The 23,897-nt window shown below is 39.6% G+C and overlaps 1 protein-coding gene across 2 annotated transcripts in view; it reads right to left on the bottom strand.

The window, feature by feature from the left end:
• Positions 1-6,329: 6,329 nt before the first annotated feature.
• The window catches only part of LOC146505398 (zinc finger matrin-type protein 4), a 64,988-nt gene continuing 47,420 nt past the window's right edge, over positions 6,330-23,897 (bottom strand). For both annotated transcript variants that reach the window (XM_085182384.1, XM_085182383.1), the window contains one exon: positions 6,330-11,493. In XM_085182384.1, coding sequence (XP_085038510.1) covers positions 11,472-11,493 — 22 coding nt within the window. In that variant the 3' untranslated portion in view covers positions 6,330-11,471. The remainder of the gene's footprint in view (positions 11,494-23,897) is intronic.

Raw genomic sequence — 23,897 nt, 5'->3', positions numbered from 1 at the left:
ACAGCTAACAGTTAACTCCCCGGCCTTTTACATTTCCCAGCACAAAAGATGAATCTGCTTACGGTGCAGCCACTTCCTACTTGTTCCTCCTCTAATGAAGGCTAAGTGCGTTTTAGTGTTCTAATGGCTTTGCATTAAGCCCCATCTGATCCGGTTCTCTTACACAACAGGGCCTGATTAAGGCCAAGACTCATAAATATTCTTATTTAAACAGGGAGATGGGTTATTCATTGTTAGAGGTTTACTGGAGTTCAGTCATTTCAGTGTTCAATTATTCATCTCGTGCAACTCTCAAGACCTTAAATACATAAACTGTATATAGTAAAAGGCTTCCACGAGAAACTGTAATAACTTATGTGAATATATTTTTACAATAGCATATTCCACACAATGGGTTTAGGTAGGCTTTTTACAGACATGCTTGCTGATCCAGTGCTTCGAGTTTCTGAATGACTATTAATGTTTTTTTAATAAACATATTTATTTAACTCTGTTGTGAAATTCAATGCAAACTATTTAACAACCCTTTCCCATCTTCCAAACTCCCACATGTCCCTTTTCCTGCCCACTAAAGCTTTGCTCTAATGTTTATAGCCTCGGTTGTGTTGCACTGTGCGAGCTCTGGTATGTTTTTGTCTTTTCCAGACTGACTTGCCTCTCGGAAGCCTGAACTTAAAATAAATTTTCAGCTACGCATTTACTCGGTGTGATATAATCCTTAACACTTCTATACTTACACTGCATGTGTTTGCGTCGTTTTACTAGCAAGAGACAAACCGCCTGAGAGAGTGAGGACAAATAAAGTCGCCTTGGCAAATCCTTTACGTCAAACAGTCCCCCTCAGTTGTATCTGTGCTACACAGTTATATTTGTGAAATTCAAAATATAGATCATAATATTACATTAGGATTCCTACAGAGGCAAGGTCAGCCAACAGCCTCCACAGATCAGCCAATCTCGTACCAGGCCAAATCAGCTGATGTTTTAACTCATTCCCTTATTTGCATGCTCTTGTCAAGTCAAATATGTGTTATTGAAGCAGATTTTAGTGAGTGCATGCTATTTCTTACTTAATCACTGACATGACCGTTGTCATTCATCTCTTCTCTGTATGTGTAAGGGGGGGGGGGGGGGGGTCTTGCTGCTCTACCTGCATTTAGGCCTTCTATTGTTTTAATGTGTGCATTTGTTCAGATAAAATCAACCAAAGTTAGGCAAGTTTATACTAACAGCTGTGCTGTGAAATCTTCTGTACTCGTATGTTAAATTGATGAGTGATGACAAGGAAGGTTTCTGTTCTTCACTGTCTCCTGCTGTCCTCATTTGCATTTCAGCGGTTGGGATTGTGCGACAGTCTCTCTAATAGTGACAATATGAATATGCAGTTTCATAACTGATGCTCATTGTCGTTGCAGTCATAACATAAGGTACCAGCAGTAAGGTCGATGAGACACTCGGCTTGTGCAGACGTTAAGCTTTTATGTTGGGGTAACTAAATTTGGTTAATAGAGCAGGAAGTGCAGCGTTTAAATTTAAATAAATAAATATTATATAAATATCGAATTCAAAACATGATAATGTCATATTCCCATTTCTTTGTTGATTTTTGTTGTGCCACTTTGCGTTTAGTTGTCTTCCTGTGCCTCCTGTGTTTCCCTGTCTCTGTTTTTAAGTGTTTGTTTTCATGTTGCCGTGTCCTCATGTTTTAGTAACAACTGTCTTTGTTCTAGTTTTACTTCCTGCTCTTTTTACTTCCTTTGTGAGTGTCTTTCAGCCTCTTTCTTTTTACCTGCTGGGTGTGTTCAACTTTGTCCTGCTCCCACCTGTGTCTTGTTATTCAATCTATTCTTAGTGTGTTTATATATAACCCTAGTCCTCACACTGCCTGTTGTCTCCTGTTGGTTAGGGTCCTCTGTCCCTGTCCATATTTTAGTTTTTTGGACTCTGCATCATAAAACAATGATCTTTTTTTTTTTTTTTAATTTATTTTTTTTTACTTTGATTTGTGCACTAAACTTAACAGTAAAGGATATTGCAAGTTCTGTGCAAATCCTTCTTAGTAAATTTGCATTTATCAGGGTCTTGTTAGCAAAGTGAACACGTAGGCTGTCATGAATATTTCACAGTTCTGCTTTGGTTTCAAATGTTCAAGATCACTGTTCAAATTAGGGGAAAAACTGTAAAATTAAAAGTTGTATAATTCCCCACGTTTGAAAAGTGTGGCTTTTGTTTCAAGGCTCCTTCTCCTTCTACGGTGTCTCTCACACATTTGCAAATTGCTGATAAAGCTGGTGCCCTGTTCTATTTCCATGCACACCTTTTATTTGATCTGTGTTCAGGATTGTAAAGTAATTTTCTGCTTAACTGAAACTGTTAATTGAAACTGTGGATTTCTTTTGTGTTTTTGCTCAAGGATCTTTTTTTCTCTGATTTGTCTGACATTTTACCCATTTTGTTGCATAGTAACCACAAACAGAAAGGTATACGCTGATACCTTGGGCATAATTTGTGCCAACTGTGGAAAGATAAGTACAGAGATGTGAAATATATTTAGCACTGGGCTAATTGCTAATGCTAATACAAAGAGCTGAAGTCCTGCTCTCAGTATAATCCTTTTTTCCCTGTAGGCAGTTTGAACTTTTTCTTGTCCTTTTATGCAATGTAAATAAAAGTAATGTCATTATCTCCTCCTCTGAGCATATGAACTAAAATCAGCTGATTGTTTGGTTTTCTTTCAAACCACCCTGCTTACTGAAAACTTACTGATAACTGACGATAAAATAAAACTGCATCTTCTGGAACTGCCTCACCACGACGCTGAAGCAGCTCCAGAAGATGTAAATATGTTAAGAAAAATGTTATTTTTCTGTTTTCAACTTATTTTTGTCAGTAAAATGAAAAAAAAAATCCAACATAGCTGTGTTTAAAGCCTATTATTGGTTACTGATTCTCCATTTATTACAAAAGGAACATAAAAGGATGTTTAGTTGGGAAAGGGGCTTCTGACTAGGCTTTGACAACCCATAATTTCAGCTGCAGACAGGCTGCCTGTGGATGTATGTGTGTTTATGTCTGCATGCTGGTTACAGATTGTGATCCCTGGTTTGGAGTACGCTCTGCAGGCTGGGAACAGGATGTTGAGATGACAGCAGTCACAGGAGGGGGTTATCAGATGTAGCCGTCAGCTGACAGACTTATTGCACTGTCTGTCCCCCTCCTGAGTCGAGGCCCAGATACATACTGTATTAGGCCAAATGCTGCCTTACTGGCCCAGTTTATGTACAGCCTAGTTTGGAAGTGTCTGGAAGGTATTGTGGGCCATCCCTGTAACATTTCTAAACTTAGTTCCTTTGATTTAATGTAACTAAAAGAGAAAAAAAGACCAAGTGTGTCAGGTAAATTAGCTTTGGTAGGTGGTAAGTTTCAGTATTTATTTGAACCAGATGTCGGCTCGTCGGCATTCTGTGCCTGTTTTATTTAAATTGGACGACTTACTAGGAACAAGATTGATTTGTCATAAAAGTCTCCCTGATGGTAAAACAGCTTTAAGATTGAGTGAGCAGCTTTTAATGAATTTTTAGGGCCCATGCACATAGCATATACTATTTGCCAAAACATTCACATAAATCTGTCGCGCAGATACTCAGGGAGACAAAAATAAGCAAAGAAATATGCAAAAAAGTGAAGTAAATAAACGTTATCTGTGCACACATGCATATTAATTTGCTGGGAACACTGGTGCACACTTATTTTACATACAGAAGCACAACTCCCAAAGTGTACGTGTTTCAGGGCTAAAACAGTGAATGTGTCAGATCAGTTTTAATTGGAGATGCTCTGGCCGGCCACAGAGCAGGAACAACAAAAAGCTTTTACCGAAGAATTGTTTGGTGCTTGGCAAAGCTTCCCCATTTGAAAAACAGCAAGAGACAGATTTAGATTATAACAGAAGCCAAAACAATATCTCTGCTTGACTGGAGCCACAGCCTTTTGTCTTGGCTTAAAACAAGGTTAAAAGCACCGAGGCAATCTATCAGCATTACCCCTGATATAATTTCATTATTATGTAGCAATTGGCCTCACTCGCAAAGGCAGATGGGACACAACTTCGCAACAGGCGCATTGATGTAAACACTTGGGTTGTGCTCAAAGTTCATTTCGCCTTATCAACAAGGGAAGTGGGGTGGAGGTGAGTTACTGAGCGATGACTCATGCACTTAAGAGAATATTATCATTAACCACAGTCCTTCTGGCTCATTTCCCACACTTTTTGAGGTTTTGTGATATCTGGCACTTGACATTTTAGTAGTAATCTCGATTTTTGATTTCATCCCGGACCACAAATGGTGTCCAGATGTTTAATTTTTCAGCAGCCTTTTAATTAAGAAGCCCGTCATGCTGTCAAATGCCACTGTCCCAGTGTTACATTGAGTAACAGTGACTTTGTCTGAAAAAGACACTAACTAACAGAATATTAATAATAATAAATGATAAAAGAAGAACAAAAAACCTCTTGAAGTGTTAGAATTGAGCACAACTCAATTAATTTGAAATTCTTACTCACATCCTTAAATAACCAAGTAATGTTGTAAACGACACTGAAATGGCACACATGCCATTTGTATGTGTTAGCAGTACAGTGCAGTGAATGTTAGCAGTCTAGGGTCCGAGGTCTTCAAGATATCATTTTCATATTTTTTGTGTGTACATATTAATAAGAGGTCACACTGATTTAATTTAGGTGAAAATTAGGTCAAGGTCACGCCACATGTTACTCACAATTTTTTATGGATGTCTTCAAATGTCACAAAAATATATTGTTCCTTAGGGGAAATTAGTTTCTAGTTTGGCTAACCAATATACCTTGACCTTCATTGTTAGCACCCAAGGTTAAAGTGAGAAAAAAAATCAATAAACAATATTGTAAAATATCATATGAAAGGGCATGGAGAGAGCTGTACAACACACTTTTTCAATATGAAGCCCTATAGTGGCACAATGATGCCATAACAAGCTGATGTCATCACATTGTAGCAAAAACATAAAACATCAAAGTTTTAGTAAAGCCCTTGCTCTTTAGAGCTGTGCTCTCTGATTGTTTTTGTATTAAAAGCCTTAATCTGTGACTGAGAATTAGCACCTACAAATATGGAGCTAGGGTTCTCAGTGGGAAATGGGTGCCCACTCTGGTTTTGGAGTGAGTCACTGCCGGAGGTGGAGTGCTTCAAACCTTTCCGGTTCTTGTTTACGAGTGAGAGCAGAAGGTGGTGAAGAGAGAGCATCAAAGTGAAGCTGCTGATTTACAGGTCAATTTACATTCCCAACCTTATCTATAGTAACGAGCTGTGGGTAGTGACCGATGGAATGAGAGTGCAGATGGTGGAAATGAGCTTCCTCTGAAGGGTGTCTGGTCTCCCCCTTAGATTGAGGACCTTGATTATTTGGGAGAGTAACAGCCACTATATTCCTCCACATCAAAAGAAGGTGGTTTGATTATCAGGCAAGGAAGTTTCCCGGAAGGCTCCAAGGTGAAGTGGTTTTTTGGGGGGTTGTTCAACTGAGAGGAGAGCCAGGATATGCTGGAGAAATGATGTTTCTCAGGTGGTTTGGGAACACCTCAGTGGTCCTCCAAAACAGCTGGAGGAGGGCAGTGTGGGCGTCTGTCCTTACACTGTTGCCCCTGCAGCATGGATAGAAAATGGATTGGAAGGTTTGCAACTGTGACTCATCCAGAACTGTACATTTTATTAAATGTTCTTCCGTTTATGTATGCATGATTATCCTTGTCGTGTATCCCAACTGCTCTGACCTTTAAAGGGACAGTTAATGTGGACATGGTCTAAGGGCTGCCTGTTGCCCATTTAGAATAAGTCAGCCTGGACAGATTGGTCATTGCTGCAAGATAACACTCATTTCTGCCTTTAAGAATTATCACATTATCATTAGTTGTCTGGTTTTAATGCAGATGCTTTCAGTTTAACCTGCTTCATATGTGTCTGGCTGTTACCCACCAGCCTATGAGGTGCTGTCTCAGGAACCAGCAGAGGCTGTGGGCTCAATATTGTAATAGCTAGGATGATTTTTAGACAGGGAGTCTCTGACAGGCTATAAGTACAACAGCCTGATGCATGGAGCAGAGCACCAGAGTGGAAATCTGTTGCTCCTGGGCTGTCTGGGGTTCACATCATCACAGCTAGTGTGCATAGGCACAGCATGTAACATGATAAAATGGTAGAAAGTCCAAGTCTGCCTTTGATTTGGTGAAATATGTAGGTTAGATGTCTAATTTTGTACTGATGTATTTGTGTAACAAGAGAAAACAAAAACTCTTTTATTATTTATTAAATGTTTTATTGTCTGTCCTTGCTAAGAGGTTTTAATAATTAAATTCACTCTGGTTTCAGTCTGCATAACCTTTTCCACAAGGCAGGCATTGTTATTCTTCAACAAAATAAAATATTGTCAAATCAAAGAAAAGTTTAGAACAATCTCCCCCGAAAGTCTGCCTTTTTCGATTCAGCTCCTTTGCAAATTTAAGACGTCGTGTCAGTACACACTCATGGACTCAGTGTGGGATTTAGCTTTGTTCACACCCTGTGCCACACATGTCCTTTAAAATGTCAGCTGGAGACGTACCAAATCTTTATTGTGACATTTTCAACACATGCTTCTCATAATGGGGTGGTTGCACGCTGTCGCAGGGAGATAACTGTAAAATCGCTGGGTACCATCAGTGTGACTCACTGATATCCCTTGATGTTGATTATCCAGTTGATTACTGCAGTTAATTCAACGCAAACTCCACGGTGATGCCGGGTCATGGCAGGACTAGAAGAAAGCGAGCTGTGAACTGCACCTACAGTGAAAAGATTTCCTTTTCAAAAACCCATCCCAGTAGAACATGGGGTTACAGTGATAGGATCATGAATATGGATGAGCTCAGATAGCATACCCTACTGCTGCCTAAGTGGAGCGATGGCCTAGTATTCTCATACCCACTGACTAGTACACAGAGGTTGGGTGGTGCAGTGCAAATGACATAATACCAGAATTAATATTTTATTTAGCTCATCTCCTGTTGACTACATTGCACCATTACTAGTGCTCAGCGGCTGCTGTTTACACTGATACTCTCTCCCACCTGCTGCTTCCTCTTCTCCCTTTCTCTTGCACTTGATTTTATGCAATTAGTGTTCTGTTTTCTTCTTCTTTTTCTTTCCTTTTTGCTTGGAATAACAATTTGGTTTCTAGGAAGAAAATTACAACAATATATGATAAAGAATTCCTGCAGCTCAGCCTCACTCCACTCAGCATGTTATTATGCTCATTTATTTAAATAAAAGTTTAAAGAAAGCATCTGTGTGTGCTTGTGAGGTTGCTCTTGGCACACCCCACCCAGACTTTCCTCCTCTGTTACTCCGAATCTACATAAGCTATTTTGGGAACCAAACTTTAAGGCTGTTTGTTTCCCTTCGACTCGTTTTCATACAAAACCTTCCAGCATTTTCTGCTTTTATTCCAAACACACACACAAATGACAAACACACAGTTTTTCAGTCCCTGGCCATAATTTTTTTCCCTTTTCACACGCTTCCTACTTTAATAATGAGCCGTCACCATGGTGAACATACAGGTATAACAGCCTGTGTATTTATAAGAGCCTCCAGCAGTCTGGCAGGAATAAGGACATCAGCTAAATCTGCATGATATGTTGATCTGTAGATTGGTTATGGTTGGTGTAATTTATCGCCATAAAGTAAAAGCTGATATTTCAGCAGATACCATTTTGCGAGAACATGGTTTAATTCCTGAAAAATAAATAAATAAATAAATAATAAAGAAACACTAATGATAGTAAATGATAGTAAACTATCCCACTAGGAATGAATAAAATCTTTAATTAGTTCTTGAATTTTTCTACTTTTCTAAACCTGTATGAATTTAGTAGAATCATTATCAATGTGACTATTAATATAGAAATTATTTTCCGAGTCAGATTTTGCAGTATAAAGAATAATGCTTTTGACCCACAATTTCAACTACAATTATTTCTGTGTATAAAACGACAGAGCACCTTTGTCTTTGTCTCATGTGCTGTATTATAATTTGTCTAAGGAGCATATAAAAAGTCAGTTTGGAGAAGGAAGTGGCAAAGAAAGTGATGAGATTCGTCGATAAACTAAATGATTTAGATCTGTCACTCAGGCCATATAGACCACAGGCAACTATCTGTCGCTAAGGAAAAGTGTGTATTCCCCAATTTGTTGGTGAGTGGTTGCTGGCTGTCTGTGAAATCGATTGCTTAGCCCCAACCAGGAGTGACCAGTTAGCCTGGCAAGCTTCGAATCCTATGGAAAAATGTGAATTCCCTGACCGGGTCTCAGGTTGCTCCTGGAAGTCACTAGGCAAAACTGGTTATAAAGACTTATATAGTGCTGCGTCGAAAACTTACTTGCAATGGTAGGCGGTCCTTGCAACCGGTTTGATCAGCAGTAGGCTGTAGTGTGGAAATATTGCCTGCTGGTCTACAACCAAGCACTAACTGCTCTCCCAGTGAAAGTGTGACGCTCTTTAAAAAAGCTGCAGATTTTGAAAGGTGTTGGTTGCAAGGCTACGGTACAACTTTCACTTTGAAGGTGAAAGGTCTGTTAACAGTTTGTGTCATGCTTTCAAATTTCAAAGAGTGTTTGCAGACAACACAAGTCTCCATGCAAACTATGGTTGACCGGAGCAATGTGCCAGCAACCAAAGCAATCACAAGGAGTTTTTTTCAGTGATGTGTGCGTTTTGCAACAGATTTCAGCTAGTTACAGCAGGCAACCACTCCCCAGCTGGTTGGGGAATACAGTTTTCCCTGGCAACTGGGTTGCCAACCAGTTTCCAGGGCTGTCTGACTGAGGTCTTATTTGTTACTGCAAATTGTGAAGTTGAGCAGTGTGATAACAGATGAATGCTTAAGTAAGAGGACATTTCAGACATATTCATGGTGGCACACACAGTCAGAGAAAGGAATACACACTTGTGGTTTTTGCAAGAGAAAATAGATATACTGTAGGTACCATTGTATTCATCATCGTGTGTGTTTACAAATGTGCTCAGGCTGCATAGCTCGCAGCAAGGCTTCGATAGATTCACAGACACCCACCCGCAAGCATCATATCACACAGTTCCTACCCATAGATACATCTCTGTCATATATTATGTAACATCTGCTGAAATATGTGACTCATGGCGCAGTCATCATCTGCACAGACTGTGATATCGTCACACACAGATATCACTCCTATTGTGAATACACTAGTGTTTGAAAGAATGAAGTCAGTGTAAATAGTCATCAGAACAGTCATGATGCACATCGACAAGCAAAAAACAGACTTCTTGTTTTTGTGGTTTTGTTATGGTATAAAAATATCCAGCGGTTTGTAGTCCCACTTTGTTGTTTTGGCAGCTTTAGGAATCCACTGGCATTTCAGATGTTTCTCTGCGGGGACTGTCTTTATAGCGACTGCAGTTTTCCTCACGAAAATGACGGCTATCAGAATCCCTCTAAATGAATGTGATGACTCACTGGCTTCCAAACACAGAGTTTTGGTCCATCATCGCCGACTCTTTGAGTCACCATTACTTTATTTTCACTTATGTTTATCTATGAAAAACATGACCCAACAAAAGACTCTCATCCCAGTGCCAACATATTTGTATTTTTCAATAATATAAGAAACATTTCCCTTATCATCTGTGGCTCAGTGGAGATAAACACTATGAATACAAAAATCCTGTACTACTAAAAACACGAACTTCACCTGTCGCTACTGCTTTATTTACACAAACTGCTTTTTTTTGCTTTGTTGAACTATTTCACTTCAAACCCACATTGTATGGTTGTTACTATCAGCACGATTGCATAAAAACCATATATCTCAACCATATATCTGCAGAAGAAAAATAGTTTCTAATCAAGTAATATGTAGTTCACTCTCTTCACCGCGAAATAAGCAAAATAGAAAAGCAACAACATTTTAATGTGTTTACAGATGACCAACAAGAACAAACAGAGGGTAGCTTTGCATTGACTGCTGTATTTCTCAGTCTTTTCCCCTGCTCATAGCCAATGTGATGTGCCAGCATGGGAAAGTGGAGCACGTCTTCTTGTGGTGCTACAGACCATTGTTGAAATACACTTTTCAGCCTGAAGACACTTACGAATGAGGTTGTTGTGCAGTGGTTACTGGACTAATATCTAAAAAGGCTCTCCTCTTTATTTTTTTTGATGAATTGGTAAGATGTTGAGATGAAGGCAGTTCAGCACTAAAAGGTGATTTCTTTGTTCAGGTACAAGCATGTGCATTAATTCATTACCTAGCTATCACTACAAAGCAGCGCTATTACCAAAATGCGCAAGAAGTAGGTTTCGAGAAGGCAAGTGAATGCAATGTTCTACACTTTGCATGCATTGAATTACACCCCAGTTGTATTGTACAGTGGCTGCTACATGAGTGTGAAGTTTCTTTATTCTGGCAGTAACAGAAAAATAAAAAACATATCTACATGTTGCCCTTCTCAGAAAGATTTTTTTTATCACCTCCAGACTGCATCTGACATCAGTATTTAGTGCTATGGGAATGTTTTGAGCAGTAGATGATTCACAGAGTTGCACAGACCCTCTTCAGAGCAGAAGTTAAATAGTTTCTTTGCTACTTTTCTCTCCCTTTTAATCTTTAGGTTTTGATTATTTTGGCATATGTGAAAATGGGTTTCAAAGTGGCACATCCGCAATTGGTAGACAACACTAGATTCAAACCAACAGCTTTTTGAAATTATGGAAATTCATGCAATCTGCAATGGCTGAGGTCATCGGGAAGTTTCTTGTCCTTGAAAGTCTGGGCCTGAGTAGGTCTCAAGTGGTCTGAAAGTGAGCCGCGCTCACGGCACCGTCAGCATCACTGCATATTAAATACATGTTGAAACACAAGATTCTGTTCAGGCTTGGTTCACGGTCAGAGCACTTGGGGGCGGGGGACTGCTAGTTACATGGTTACTGTAACTGCTGTTCTGTGACGATCATTGTCATGGTTTTCACCACTCCGAGCAATGCGCTGACATCATTTCAATTTCAGGATTGTGGTTCACACTGGAATTACATGGCAATACGCAGCCGCAGGTCTTCTGACGGCCGCCGGTGTTTAGAGCTCGTTGAAGGTGCTGAATAAATCTCGAAGATATATTATTTTTTGATCAAAGATAGAAATTAACACACTCACAATGACCCACGCACTCGTACTGCAGATGTGTGCATAAGTGCCTATGACACACCTATAGGCTATATACACAAACACACGCATACTGAAGTTGCACTGCATGACTTTCGCATACTCTCGCATACTAAGACAAGTCCTCTTTTCGGAAGTTGTTTATTCCAATAATCTCTGTCTTCATCACTTCTTCTTTCCAGAGTGGCCTGTCTCTCTGACTTACTGCTGGTGTTGCTTCAGGCTGAAAACAAAACACAGAAAAGAATTTGTTAGTCGTGTTCTGTCTCTGACATAGGCAGATCCGACAAGACAGGGCTCTTTAACCACAGGGAATATCAAGCCCATGGGGCGAAAGATATTTTAGTGTCTGATATGTTTGGTCCCGTGGAAGCAATTTAATTTACCTGTAAATCCGCGTCTCATGCCGTTTTTCATATAGTGCAGTCGTCATTTGTAATATAACGAGACATTGTAACCTTGCTTTGCTGTTATTATATCGTATTATCTGCTGCACTGAAAATAATTCCCTTTTACAGGGAGTGACAGCTCGACTTTATGTAAAGCATTAACCAATAATCCGGTTTCACAATCTTCTCATAATTACAGCAGCCTTCTGTCTGGCTATACTCCAAATTGAAACAAAGAGGAAAGATACGAGCATAAACCCTCATGTTTAAGGTGCGGTAATTACTGTGGATTTGGCCTTTATCTTGAACCGCTGATTGTTTTTCACAATGATGGCTGCTGCGGCTGCATTCTGCGGCTTTATCGCCATGAAACAAAGCAAGTGCGGCGGCAAACATGCCACATTTAATTAAAACAAGGAGATAAATCGGATTGAAGATCACGCCACGCAACACACACCTAACTGAGTAGGCATTTTTAGGGCAGGGTGTTCAAAGGACTCAATTCTTGAGAAATCCCACAGCTGATCTTGAGAAAATGAAATGAGTGCTTGGTATTTCACTTTTCTAAATGCCATAACAGAAATCTCAACAATAATGCGCAACACTTCCTTCATCTCAGCGACGCTGTTGTGTAATTGCTCCTCACGTCAGTTTGAGGTGCCTTTTAACTTTCATGATGCTGTTTTGAGAGGTTTTCTCTCCAGTATGAGCTAAACTTCCACAAACTGAGATAAAAGTCAAGTGAAAATGAGATGTTTGGCTTCATACGTCTATATCAGTCTGAGTCTGACAACGTGTCCCCCGAAAAACCACAACAAATTCCACCATTTTCAGCTCAGTCCTTGTTAAACTGTCATTCCTGTCCTAATTGGGCTGTTGTCCCCACCCACCCAGCATCTCCTCCGCTCACACTGAAACACACACACACGTTGCCAGCTGAAATGGAGTGAGAGAAAGAGAGAGGATTTATGGGCACCATAGCTGTCAGCACCTATTCCGGTAATGGCTGTTAAAACAGTGGCCTCTACACCCTGTCTGGTCTGTCAGGATTCATCTAGCACGTTAGATTCTCTGAAGAGTGGAGGGCACGACTCTGGTAGCTTGTATTGTTCTCTCTGAAGGGACAGGTAGCAGCAAGGAGGGGCAGGAGGGCAACAAGGTGGGAGGGGCAGAGCGAAAACACTGTGGGGTAGAAGAAGGGGTCAAAGAAAGTCAACAGAATGATGTGAGCTGATAGAAAGAAAGGGCCTGAATCCAAATTCTTTGTACATTCTACATAAATATGTAAACATCATACACAAAAGGTGTTATTGATACACAAAGTAATTATCTAAACAAATAATTTTATCCAGAGATTTTTGTTTTGACCATTCTACAAATCCCAATCCAAGCACTTGGGACACTGAACAAAACAAAATGCAGCCATTTAAATACAGCATAAACAATTTATTCTGAATAAATAAATAATACCCATTTTGAATTTGATGGCAGGAACACATCTCAAAGGACCATGCTCACCACTGTGTAGCATCCCTTCTTCATTTAACATCAGGTTTATAGTTTACGGTTGATTCTAATTCGTTTATATTTATTGATTCTTGCGACCACTCAGATGTGGACTGATATTTATTCAAACAATCTTCATATTTTAGGAGGTTCCATCAGCATATGTTTAACATTCTTTCTTGATCCAGAGCATTAATACTGTTAATGATGACAATGTTTATCCGGCTGATGATACATCTGTCATGGTCCTGGGTCGGTGACCCATCGCTTTAAGTTTATTATCATTTTTCTAGTTTATTCTGATTTTGTATTTGTTCTTAGGGTTTGAGTTGTGTGTTTCTATCATCCCTACCTGTGCCTCCCCTCTGTGTTCATCCTCTGTGTTACCCTGCGTACTCCGCATTACTCTATGAATCCCCTGCGTGCTCTCCCTGCTGTCCTCCCTTCATGTTCAGGTTTGCTACTCTTTGGTTTAGTTTCTCCCAGTTTAGTTCATCCGTAGTTTTGTTTTGCCATCCCCACTTTATGTTTGGTATTCTTAATAAATCACCCTCACATCTGAATAAGTGCTGCATTTGAGTCCTCCTTCCACACATCACACGGCTGCTGCCCCAGTCGTGACAACATCACAGGTTACAGGTTATTTTAATGTGTCAAGTACAGAAAGACAGTGATACATTTTATTGTTGGTTGGCTGCATTGCACAAACTAATGAGAATCACAATTCATTAAAAAGTCAAATCCAGTACAAATGCCATTTTGCTAACATCTGACCAATCATACTGTGGAGCGACAGACGAACTCACCGTGCTATCGCATAAGTTCATTGGTTGTTAGCTTCAGCCTCAGGTAGTTGGCTAAACGAGCTACCAGATTTTTTTTTAAATCTTTGTGTTAAATACATCATTAGACTGGTACAGTTAAGCGGACGATGTTTTTTTTCTTCACTAGCAGGAAGACTCACGTGTTTTACAATTTACAACCTGTCAGCAGGTACACCTTTTAACTCCATCAACAGTGACAGGCTCCACCTGGTGGCACAAATATGTACTACAGCAAATCCACAGTAAATTTCCACCCCACGTCCTTCAGCTTTTACAGTTGGTTTTCATATGAACGCACAATAATGTTGCTAGCACCTTTAACATGTTCAGTGCTGCACAAGGTCAAAACATCGTGTTTCACAGTTTTCTTGTGACTGCCATGTGAAGGGCATGTCTCCAGTTGTTTAATAATGCAATATGGAGCGCAGCCTTTTAAAAAAAAATATATATATATCTTTTTTAAAAAAAATTGTGCATGCAGTGCGCAAAGCCATGCCAAACATTTGACAATAACTTCAAAGGGAAGTCATGCCTGTACAATAAACAACTGATACACACTATAGCATGTTGAGCAATTCTATCACATCTTATGGTGCGAGAGGTACATATATATTTTTTACTCAAGGAGCTTTTCCCCCTGATGCTTGAAAGCATGTGGCATACCAGTGGCATACTTTATTTATTTATTTCTTGTAAGTATAAAGCAATTTCATAAAGGGCAGTGTAATAACTGATTCAGGGAGCTTTATTTTCCATAAAATAATTAAGTAAAGTAAAGGCTGTGAATGGTTTCTAGGATTTATATTATGGTTTGAAACTTTCCCTGGGTAAACGTGAGGGAATTGTAATTGTGTTTAAATTCAGGTCTGTATGTTATGTTTGCTCAATAATATGTTTGAACTTGCAGGTCCCAGCTTCCATTAATTACCAGGTTATTTATCATATTGTTTGGAAAATGTCCCTTGGCGGGTCTGTTTCTATAGAGCAACACGGTCGAGGGATCTGCTGAGTGTGTAGTGAATACACAAACACCCAACATGTTCCTCCCTTTTGCATAATGCATTCAACTTTTACATTGAGTGCTTTTGACATAGTAAATTTGTAAGCACTTTCCTGTTTCTTTTTAACGTTTACTTAACAAAAATATTTATTATGATTGAATCCAGTCAAGAAAACATTTTAGTGGTGATGACTATCCTTGAAAAAAGCCCTGCCATACATTTATTAGTCCGGTGTATGAGCAAGGTGTTACATGGTGAGGAATAGAATGATGAAGGCTGGAAAGATGGCAGAGCCAAGAAAAGCAGCAGGACACTAGAAGGTGAAGCTGGGGAAGGGGTACAAATAAAGGTCACGGTCTGTGAGTGGATGAGGTCGTTAATAAATAGACTAATCCAATAATCTCTCCCAGGGCCACACATGTGGGATGTAAGATATATGAGGATGAGAATGTGTGTGCGAAAGAGGGCAGAAGGAGTGCACGAGCCTGTGTGTCCGAGGGAGGTGTTAGTGAGGATGTGAAGGTCACCTTGGCACGCTTTGGATGCGTGTGTGTTTTTGCGTGTCAGGTATACAGTTCAGCAGTGGCAGTTGCAAAGGGAGCAGCGATGTGAGTCATGGTTCACGCATGATCCGGCTAACCCCATCCCCCAACACAAACCACCACCATAAAAAATAAAACTCAAATAAATAAAACTCACCCTTACCTTATTAAGTTAACGGACAGCAACACCCAGGGCGGTGTATGCGCAAGCTTGTGTGTACGTGTGTGTGTGTCTGCATACAAAGTCTGCCTGTTTGTCTGATTTTTGGGTGAAAGGTGTAAGGGAAGACAAGGACAAATACCTTTGGGGGAGATGAAAAGAGCCCAAGGCATGAGCCTACCTCTGAGTGTGTGTGTGTTCAAGTGTGACAGAGGGGGCATGTGAGACGAGAGCCAACCGACGAATCCTGAATTAACCTTTTCCTCGCCTCAAGCAGTGAGAGGATGCACACACACATTGCTGGGGCTATTACACATGCATGCATATAGCAAGCCTGGCCTATTAGCAGGTCGACAAGTCAACTATTTGCATGGGATTTATCTGACAATAAGCACTATAATCTCCAACTGTCGTTGCCACCCTCTCTCTGAGCCTTTCCCTTTTAAATGTGCATTAGTCTATTTTGTGTCTGTGTTCTCTGACGCTAAATAATTACCAGGGTGAGTAGGCTAAATGGATTGTCCCAGACCTCACCATCATACCTCTGGGGCTTACGGCAACATCAGCATCATCATAAAAAAGTACACACGGTGCACATAAACACACATTAAAGCAAGCCACAGGTCGAAATATATCAAAACAAAGCGCCCAAAAAGCAAAGGCCATGCAAACCTAGTGGGTGATGTGAATGGAAACAATATTAAATGGGCAGTTAAAGTTCAGGCAGTGTCATTGGTCAGAGAATAAGTATATATTATAACCATACTGACAGCTCACATCAAGTGAAATACACTCTACTGCACTTGGTTTTCACTTGTGGGTTCCAAGTAGGTAATTAGTGACCTTTCTTTGTTTACTTTTTACTTTCAGTGTATCTTTACACACATAGAATCGTATCTGGATGTGTCAGTATGCTTTATATTTACTGGAAAATAGCCTTAAAAAAGCCTTTAAGGTAGTCTTTATGTCAATTATGAGTTCTTTAATAGAATAGTGATGGGATTTCCGGCTCTTTCGGCTCGGCTCACTAAAAAGAGCCGGCTCTTTCGGCTCCGAACCGGATCTTCAGATTGTTTTGTTGCTTTAATTATTTAGTCATTAACAATAATATAAAATTATGCAGAAAAGGAATTACTAATGTAAAAAAAAGTGTTTTTATTTATATATGTTTATATATGGCCCCTAGAGACAAAGCACGTACAAACTCTAAAGCATATACAAACTCCAAAACACATTTCTAGCGTTAACTGAACTTCTAAAACAGAGCTACCCAGATCACTTAAATTACACAATTGAAAGCATGTGCGTATTGTTTGTGTATTTATAGACAAGCACTCATATTTATTCAAATAATTAAAAAAAAAAAATTCATTTACCTGTTACTACCACACACCAAATCCGGTTGTTGATACTTGCTGGTTTGTGTAGCCACTAGGTAACAAAAGCTCAACACTGCACTCTAGCATCCTGGAGTACTTCTGTTGTCTTTTTTGTACGTGATTCTGAGTTTTTACGTGTTTTGGAGTTTGTACGTGCTTCTTAGTTTTTACGTGTTTTGGAGCTTGTACGTGCTTCTGAGTTTTTACGTGTTTTGGAGTTTGTACGTGCTTCTGAGTTTTTACGTGTTTTGGAGTTTGTACGTGCTTCTGAGTTTTTACGTGTTTTGGAGTTTGTACGTGCTTCTGAGTTTTTACGTGTTTTGGAGTTTGTACGTGATTCTTAGTTTTTACGTGTTTTGGAGTTTGTACGTGCTTCTGAGTTTTTACGTGTTTTGGAGTTTGTACGTGCTTCTGAGTTTTTAGAACCACCATAAATATACTTTATTTATTCACTCCACATAAAATGTAATAAATAAATCATATAATACAAAGAACAACTATTTACATTTTAAACTTTTAACTATTTAAATTTTCAGCTTTTACCTTTTAACCAAATTTAACGTGAAACATCACAAAACACTGCAAACCACAACATAATTAAATATAAATTAAAATATTAAAACAAAAAGAAGATGCACATTCTCTGTCATATGGGCCTGCATGATTTCTGAATCCTTTATCATCTGCAACTGAAAATAGTGGATGATTACTATCCCTTTCTAATGTGACTTTGTTGTCCCTCGCTCTCTTTCTCTCTGGCTCTGTTCCTGTGCTGCTCAGTGTTGCCAACTCCTCAGTAAGGAAAATCGCTATTGGTTGTCCTAAAAGTCGCTAGAAGTCGCTAAATGATGTCATCGCCTAATTTGCATAATTGGTCATGCTAATGTAATTGTAACCTACGCTGCTGGAGAGAGAAATAACATCGTGGAAGAGACATAAAGTGAGCAAAAAACGTCCTAAATGCATTTAGAATTTATTTAGAACTACAAATTAAATTTCTTTTAGCAATTATTGTTTTTTGTAATGTCACAATTCCAACCCTGCTCCTTTACCCGGGCTTGGACCTGCAAAAGTGACCCGAAATAGGCACTCTGGTGGAGTTACTTTGTGTGTGTGTGTTTATAAGTAGTTTTAAACCTGATCCACAAAACAGCATAAGAGTAAAACCAGAACTGACTGCGTTACAGCACCCGCTGCTTGTTGAGAGTAAAAGCGATATGCGCTTTCACGTCTTTTTTTAGCGACTTTGTTTAGAAAAAAAGTCGCTAGGGGGTCTGAAAACTCGCTAAATATAGCGACAAAGTCGCTAAGTTGGCAACACTGGTGCTGCTGCGAGTGTAACTAACGCCCCTCCCCCCTCTGCCCAGCGCAAAGTACAGGCCGCGCATGCGGAGTTTAGCGGAAAAAAGGGCGAGAGAGAGGGTGAGAGAAAGAAAAAAAAAAAACCTCATGGCTCCCAATAAGGAGCCGGCTCGCGTCGTTCACTTCAAAGAGTCGGCTCTAAGAGCCATTTCGTTCGCGAACGACCCATCACTATAATAGAAGTTTTGCAAGCCCAAACCACTCAAAGTAGTACTGTTGATTAATATTCTAGATTTGATTATAGGAACTAATTAATATTTAAAAAGACAGACATTTAATTGTGAAAAACACGTTAAAATATATAATAAAAACATTAAAAAATGAGATAGAGGCAAAGTTTCTGGCTTGTTAACTGAGTGCTATCCACCTGCAACAGCGCATACTGTGTTGGTGCACACCTAATGCAGCTCTCACTGCTCCAGTCTTCAGACACATCTCAGCAGGAGTAAAGACACAGAGAGAGAGAGAGCAGTGAATAATTTAGCTGGCTTTAATTAGAGAACATAAGCTGAGGAACTGAAGGTAAAAGGTGTAAACTCAAAACAGTTATCTGGCTCTAACCTTTCCTAGACGTTTTTATAAATAAATAATAGTTAATACTAAGAGTAAAGCAATTAAATACATGAGCTAACTTAATGGATGTAAAATAAAACAATTAAAGATTAAAAATATGAGTTTTTGCCAATTTTGACAGCCCTGAAACCCATCATAGTGAATTTTATTTATGTTTACTTACTGGGTAATAGAAAATCTCTTTTATGGAAACTGTAAATAATGCAATATTTGTATGGAGGTAATGCAATTCCAATTATAAAAGGGTAAATATGACACATTAGTGTTAGTGTATTCGGCGGTTTCTTGCAATTGACAACTTTGTGAAAAAAAATAAGTGTTTCTAGTGCAAATCCTTGACAAACAGTTCACAGTAAACAGGAAGTTATACCCGTAGAGTAAATAATTGATAAATACTATAGTGTGTCTGTGTACCAGCACATCTGGACCAAGATTCAAAAGTAGCTGACTCCTGCTTCTTCATGGAAAACCGTCCAAAGTCCGTTCACCCTGCTGCTAACTGGCAAGCAATACAAAGAAGCCGTATAACCAGACCTGCTAGGGATGGGAGACTTCTCAGTTCCTCCTGCACACTTCACAACAAACTATTTCTTTATTTTTACATCCTAATTATTAATTCAGTCATTTATAATCTTGTATTTGTAGTATATACAGACTACATCTGCATTAGATTAACTTGTGTTGTATGTCAGCCATCAAATTGATTTTTTTTTTGTGGGGCAAAAAGTTACATAGAAGTTTTAAAAGTTGATCTCATATTACCCATGCTATGAGTGCAGGCTTGCAGTCTCTGCTGGGAGCTGCTTCCCATCATGCGAAGACTTCCCAGATTTTTACACAGCAGTAGGGCTGCAAAAAATCCCAACTCAGCTTTTGTTGGGTGATGGCCTTATGTTCCTTCTTTAATTTTCACTTTTTTCTACTTAGCCATTAGCATGCAGTAGTCGAGTTAGAAACCAACACGGGGATCTAATGCTCATCTGTCTGTTTCGGTTCTGTCTGCTGCCTACTTGTGTCTCTATCTCCTGGTTATCTTGGTGCATCAATTTAATTGCAACATACTGTAAAGCGTGGAAGCCTTCCATCCAGTTTATCAAGTTATATTTCTGCTGTTATCATCCTGTACAGGTCCAATTACAACAGCCAGTCTGAAGCAACTGCTTGGACTCTGTAGCATTTCAACTGACCTGCAGCTGACTGTGTATGAAACAGGCAGCACTGATAAGCAGAGCTGGCAGGTTGATGCATCCAGCTGTTTAAAGAATGCAGAAATCTCTTGTTGTTTTACGGTGACACATTCCTAATGCCAAACAGCACACGCTCATACAAAAACTCCCCAGAAACAGATGCAGACGCACACACGCATTTTTCATGGATGTTTCTTCGGTGAGAGCTAATCCCCTGCCGCTGTCAGCCGTGCTTTTTGGAAAGCTCCTTACACAAGCCAAAGCTCATCCTGAGTGTGAAATAACACACATACATTACATACACACACACACACAGAGATTTAAACTTAGGGTGTAAGATTGCACATAAGTTTGCCAAAGTCTTGTCCATCCAGTCTTGTGAAAGGAACAGTCATAGAAGCTTCCTTTGCACGTGGTTTTTCATATTTTAACACACATCCATCCATCTATCCATTCTCCTCTGCTCATCCTTTTTGGGGTCGAGGGGATGCACAAAAATATAAAAGACATTTCATCTCGACAGCTTGTTTTTTAAAGGAAACAGACTTGGCAAAAACATTTGTACTCAAGCCATGTGCCAGCCAGCCAACAAAACCAACTAAAGCAAAGGAAAAAAAATGCACTGCCCTCATTCATATCTAAACTAGCAATTCCTTAGAAGTTGTCTGGTCTTTTATTCGTGCTGCAGCCTTGGTGTGTGCATAGAACTGCGTTTGCACTTTTATGTCAGCAGGAAAATACTTTTCAAACATTTTTAGCACAATAAAACGTGAAAGTGGAATATTTTCTATCATACCCAAACCTGATGCTACACTTTTATTGCGAAGGCTAAAATGGTAAGCGTGCTGATGTAGAAACAGTTAGGAGATGTGCGTAACAGAGATTTATTGGTTTCACACACACACACACACACACACACACATCCAGGCGGCTGTTTTCTGTTTCATCTGAGTGACTGGGTGAAGGCAGAGGAAGTGAGACTGATGAGGTGGAACCTTCGGTCTTGTTCTCTGTTTCCCAGTGGATCAATAACAGCAGTGCAACAGAGCTGGCAGGACTCTTTTTACAGTACCAGTTTTTGCTTTCATAGACTTCAGAATTTAGCATGTGCACGCAATAACGCCACAAGGGCTCACAGCTGTCACACTTTTAAATTGCTTGTGCTATAAAGGCCCTCTCGTGGACTTTTGCATACTTTTAACGATAGCAATAAAAAAACAGAAGATGGTAATTTCGAATATTTTTGCATTATAAATGGTCAAGCCGCTACACTTCTTCTGTTAAACTACACACACGCGCGCACACACGTACACACACTGGAGCCTGATTCTGGCAATCATATGACTGAGTGATTATCAGCAAGTGTGAGCACCTCTATAAAGTCTGGGGTACTTTGCTGCTCTGGAGCATTTAGGTGTGTGTTTGTAGCACAGTGCTACAATTTCTCCAGGAGTGGATGTTCCAGCAAATTCACAGCAATACTTAAAGAAAACCCAAGAGTGGCATCTCAGACTGTTCAGGCATCAGTTAACATGATAAATGTTAAACCTTATGACAGTACGTTACAAGAAGACTGAATAAGTATGGCTTGTTTGGTAGGGCTGTCAGTTTAAAGCCTTTTCTATCCAAAAAGGACATGGCAGCGCGCCTTAGGTAAGCAAAGTACAGCGCAAAGCACAGAACTTCTGGAACAATGTCTTTTGAACAGACAAGACCAAAGTGAAGATGCTTGGTAAAAATCAAACACAGCATATTAGCACGACTACCTCATGCCAACTGTGAAACGCAGTGATGATTGGGGTTTATTTTTTAGACGGAGGACCTGGACAATTTGCAGTCTCTGTGTAGACCATGAATTCCCCTGAATAACAAAGTAATTTAGAGTCAAATGTGAGGCAATCCATCTGACAGATAAAGCTTGGCCAAAATTGGGTACATACAACAGGACAGTGCTCCCAAGCAAACCACCCAATGTATAATACTGTGGTGGAAACTTAAGAGAACTGTGTACTAATGAATGTCCACAAACTTCAATTAAACAAATCAAAGATGTAAAGAAGAGTGGGACAAAATTCCTCCACAACGATGTGAGACGTGGATAAAATCATACAGAAAATTATTATTTCAAGTTACTGCTAATGAATCGTGGGTTTTTTACAGGACTACACGGTGTCTTATGAGAGATTTTTTTCATGCCTATAGGATTAAAGCACTTATTGCATTATAAACTTCAGGCCCTAATGTTTTGAAAAAACCTGAGTAAATGCCTTTGTTCTAAAAGAAACGACTAAAGACGAACTCTGCAGACATATCCAGCAAACTGTGTTTGCAAACCTTCCTGGAAGCCTGTCAGATAAAATGTGTAAGGGACTTCCTCTGTTTCTGTTCAGTGACCTTTCAGTGGTTTCCCTGTAAATCGTCCTGGTACCTCTCCCTCAGTGGCTCATCTATCATGCCCTGTAAATCCATCACCTCCATCTTAAGCAGTAAAACCTCACAGCTGTCTGCAACAATGGGTTCATCTCACTGTCCACTATATATTTGCTCCACATATCTCTGGTCCCACCTTTCAGTTCAGTTTAAGGAGATTTACTCTGTTGTGATTTTGTTTTACTCTGCATCCTTGTGTCTGTATTACTTCATTGCTGTCTGTCTGTCCCTCCTTATCAGTTTTTTTCCTCAGCCTTTTGTCGTGTCTTGTATACCCGTTTTATTTCTTTTTCCTCTGTCCCAAACGTAATGTGTCTGTTTGTATCTCTTGTCCCATCTGTCTCTCTGTGTCTGTGGTGCGTGCTGTCTCTCTAGTACCTATCTGTCTTGCTTACTCTCTCATTCTCTCTCCAAAGTATGACTCTTCCAGTGTGTCTGCCCGCTTCTCTGCTTTGTGACAGTAAAACTGACAGAAGGAGAGAGTTATGAGCCACTGGCTCCCCATGATTTACTGTCTCTGGACAGAGACATTATACAATTCAACAATTGCACATGTCAGGAGTTTAGCTTATGCTCTTATCAAGGTTGACTAGATTGAGTTACCTTTCTTACTGGTATGTGGAAGTAAATGAACAGTGACTTCTGAAATCAATTCTGTGACCTTCAGTCTTACCACCAAGTATTAAAAAAAATACTTTTTCCTCCGAGTGAGTAGCATCTCTTCTGAAATGTAATCATGGAGTTACTCAAGGTTATTCACCGAACTTGTCATGAAAGTTCAACAACTACGAAACTGGACCTGCTAATTCTCATTTTCAAATCACACAAGCCTCTGATTAGTACATCAGATACTATTTGTACCGCTGTGAGAAGCTTCTTTGCATCTCAGTAAATGACAGTAGGGCCAGACAGCACTGTGGGTAGGAAAAAAATGTGGTTAAACTTTGCCTCTATCTCTGTGCCTGACTTGTAGACACACTTTCTCCTTTTTTTAAACAGCCATCAGATGATTAGTGAGATTTCTAGGGTTAAGGGTGGGTTCTGGTTAATATCCACTGGTTTTTATAACATTTTTGCCTGAATCATCCAAATGAAAAATCAGAAATTGCATGAAGACTTTATTTGAAATGTAACACCGTCTGAAAATGCGCCTTTTTTGTGTCACTACAACAAGGGAAAAACTGGTTGTTGCAGTAAGTAGTTAATGTGAATTTTTGTGCATGCAGAAGGCAACAGATTTACAATTTTTGCCAATTGATCATAGTTAATCGCCT

The sequence above is a fragment of the Neolamprologus multifasciatus genome, chromosome 13 (genome assembly GCF_963576455.1).
Source record: "Neolamprologus multifasciatus chromosome 13, fNeoMul1.2, whole genome shotgun sequence".
Classification (NCBI taxonomy): Eukaryota; Metazoa; Chordata; class Actinopteri; order Cichliformes; family Cichlidae; genus Neolamprologus; species Neolamprologus multifasciatus.
The sequence above is the reverse complement of the archived record's forward strand: the minus strand, read 5'-3'. Positions and strand labels throughout refer to the sequence as shown.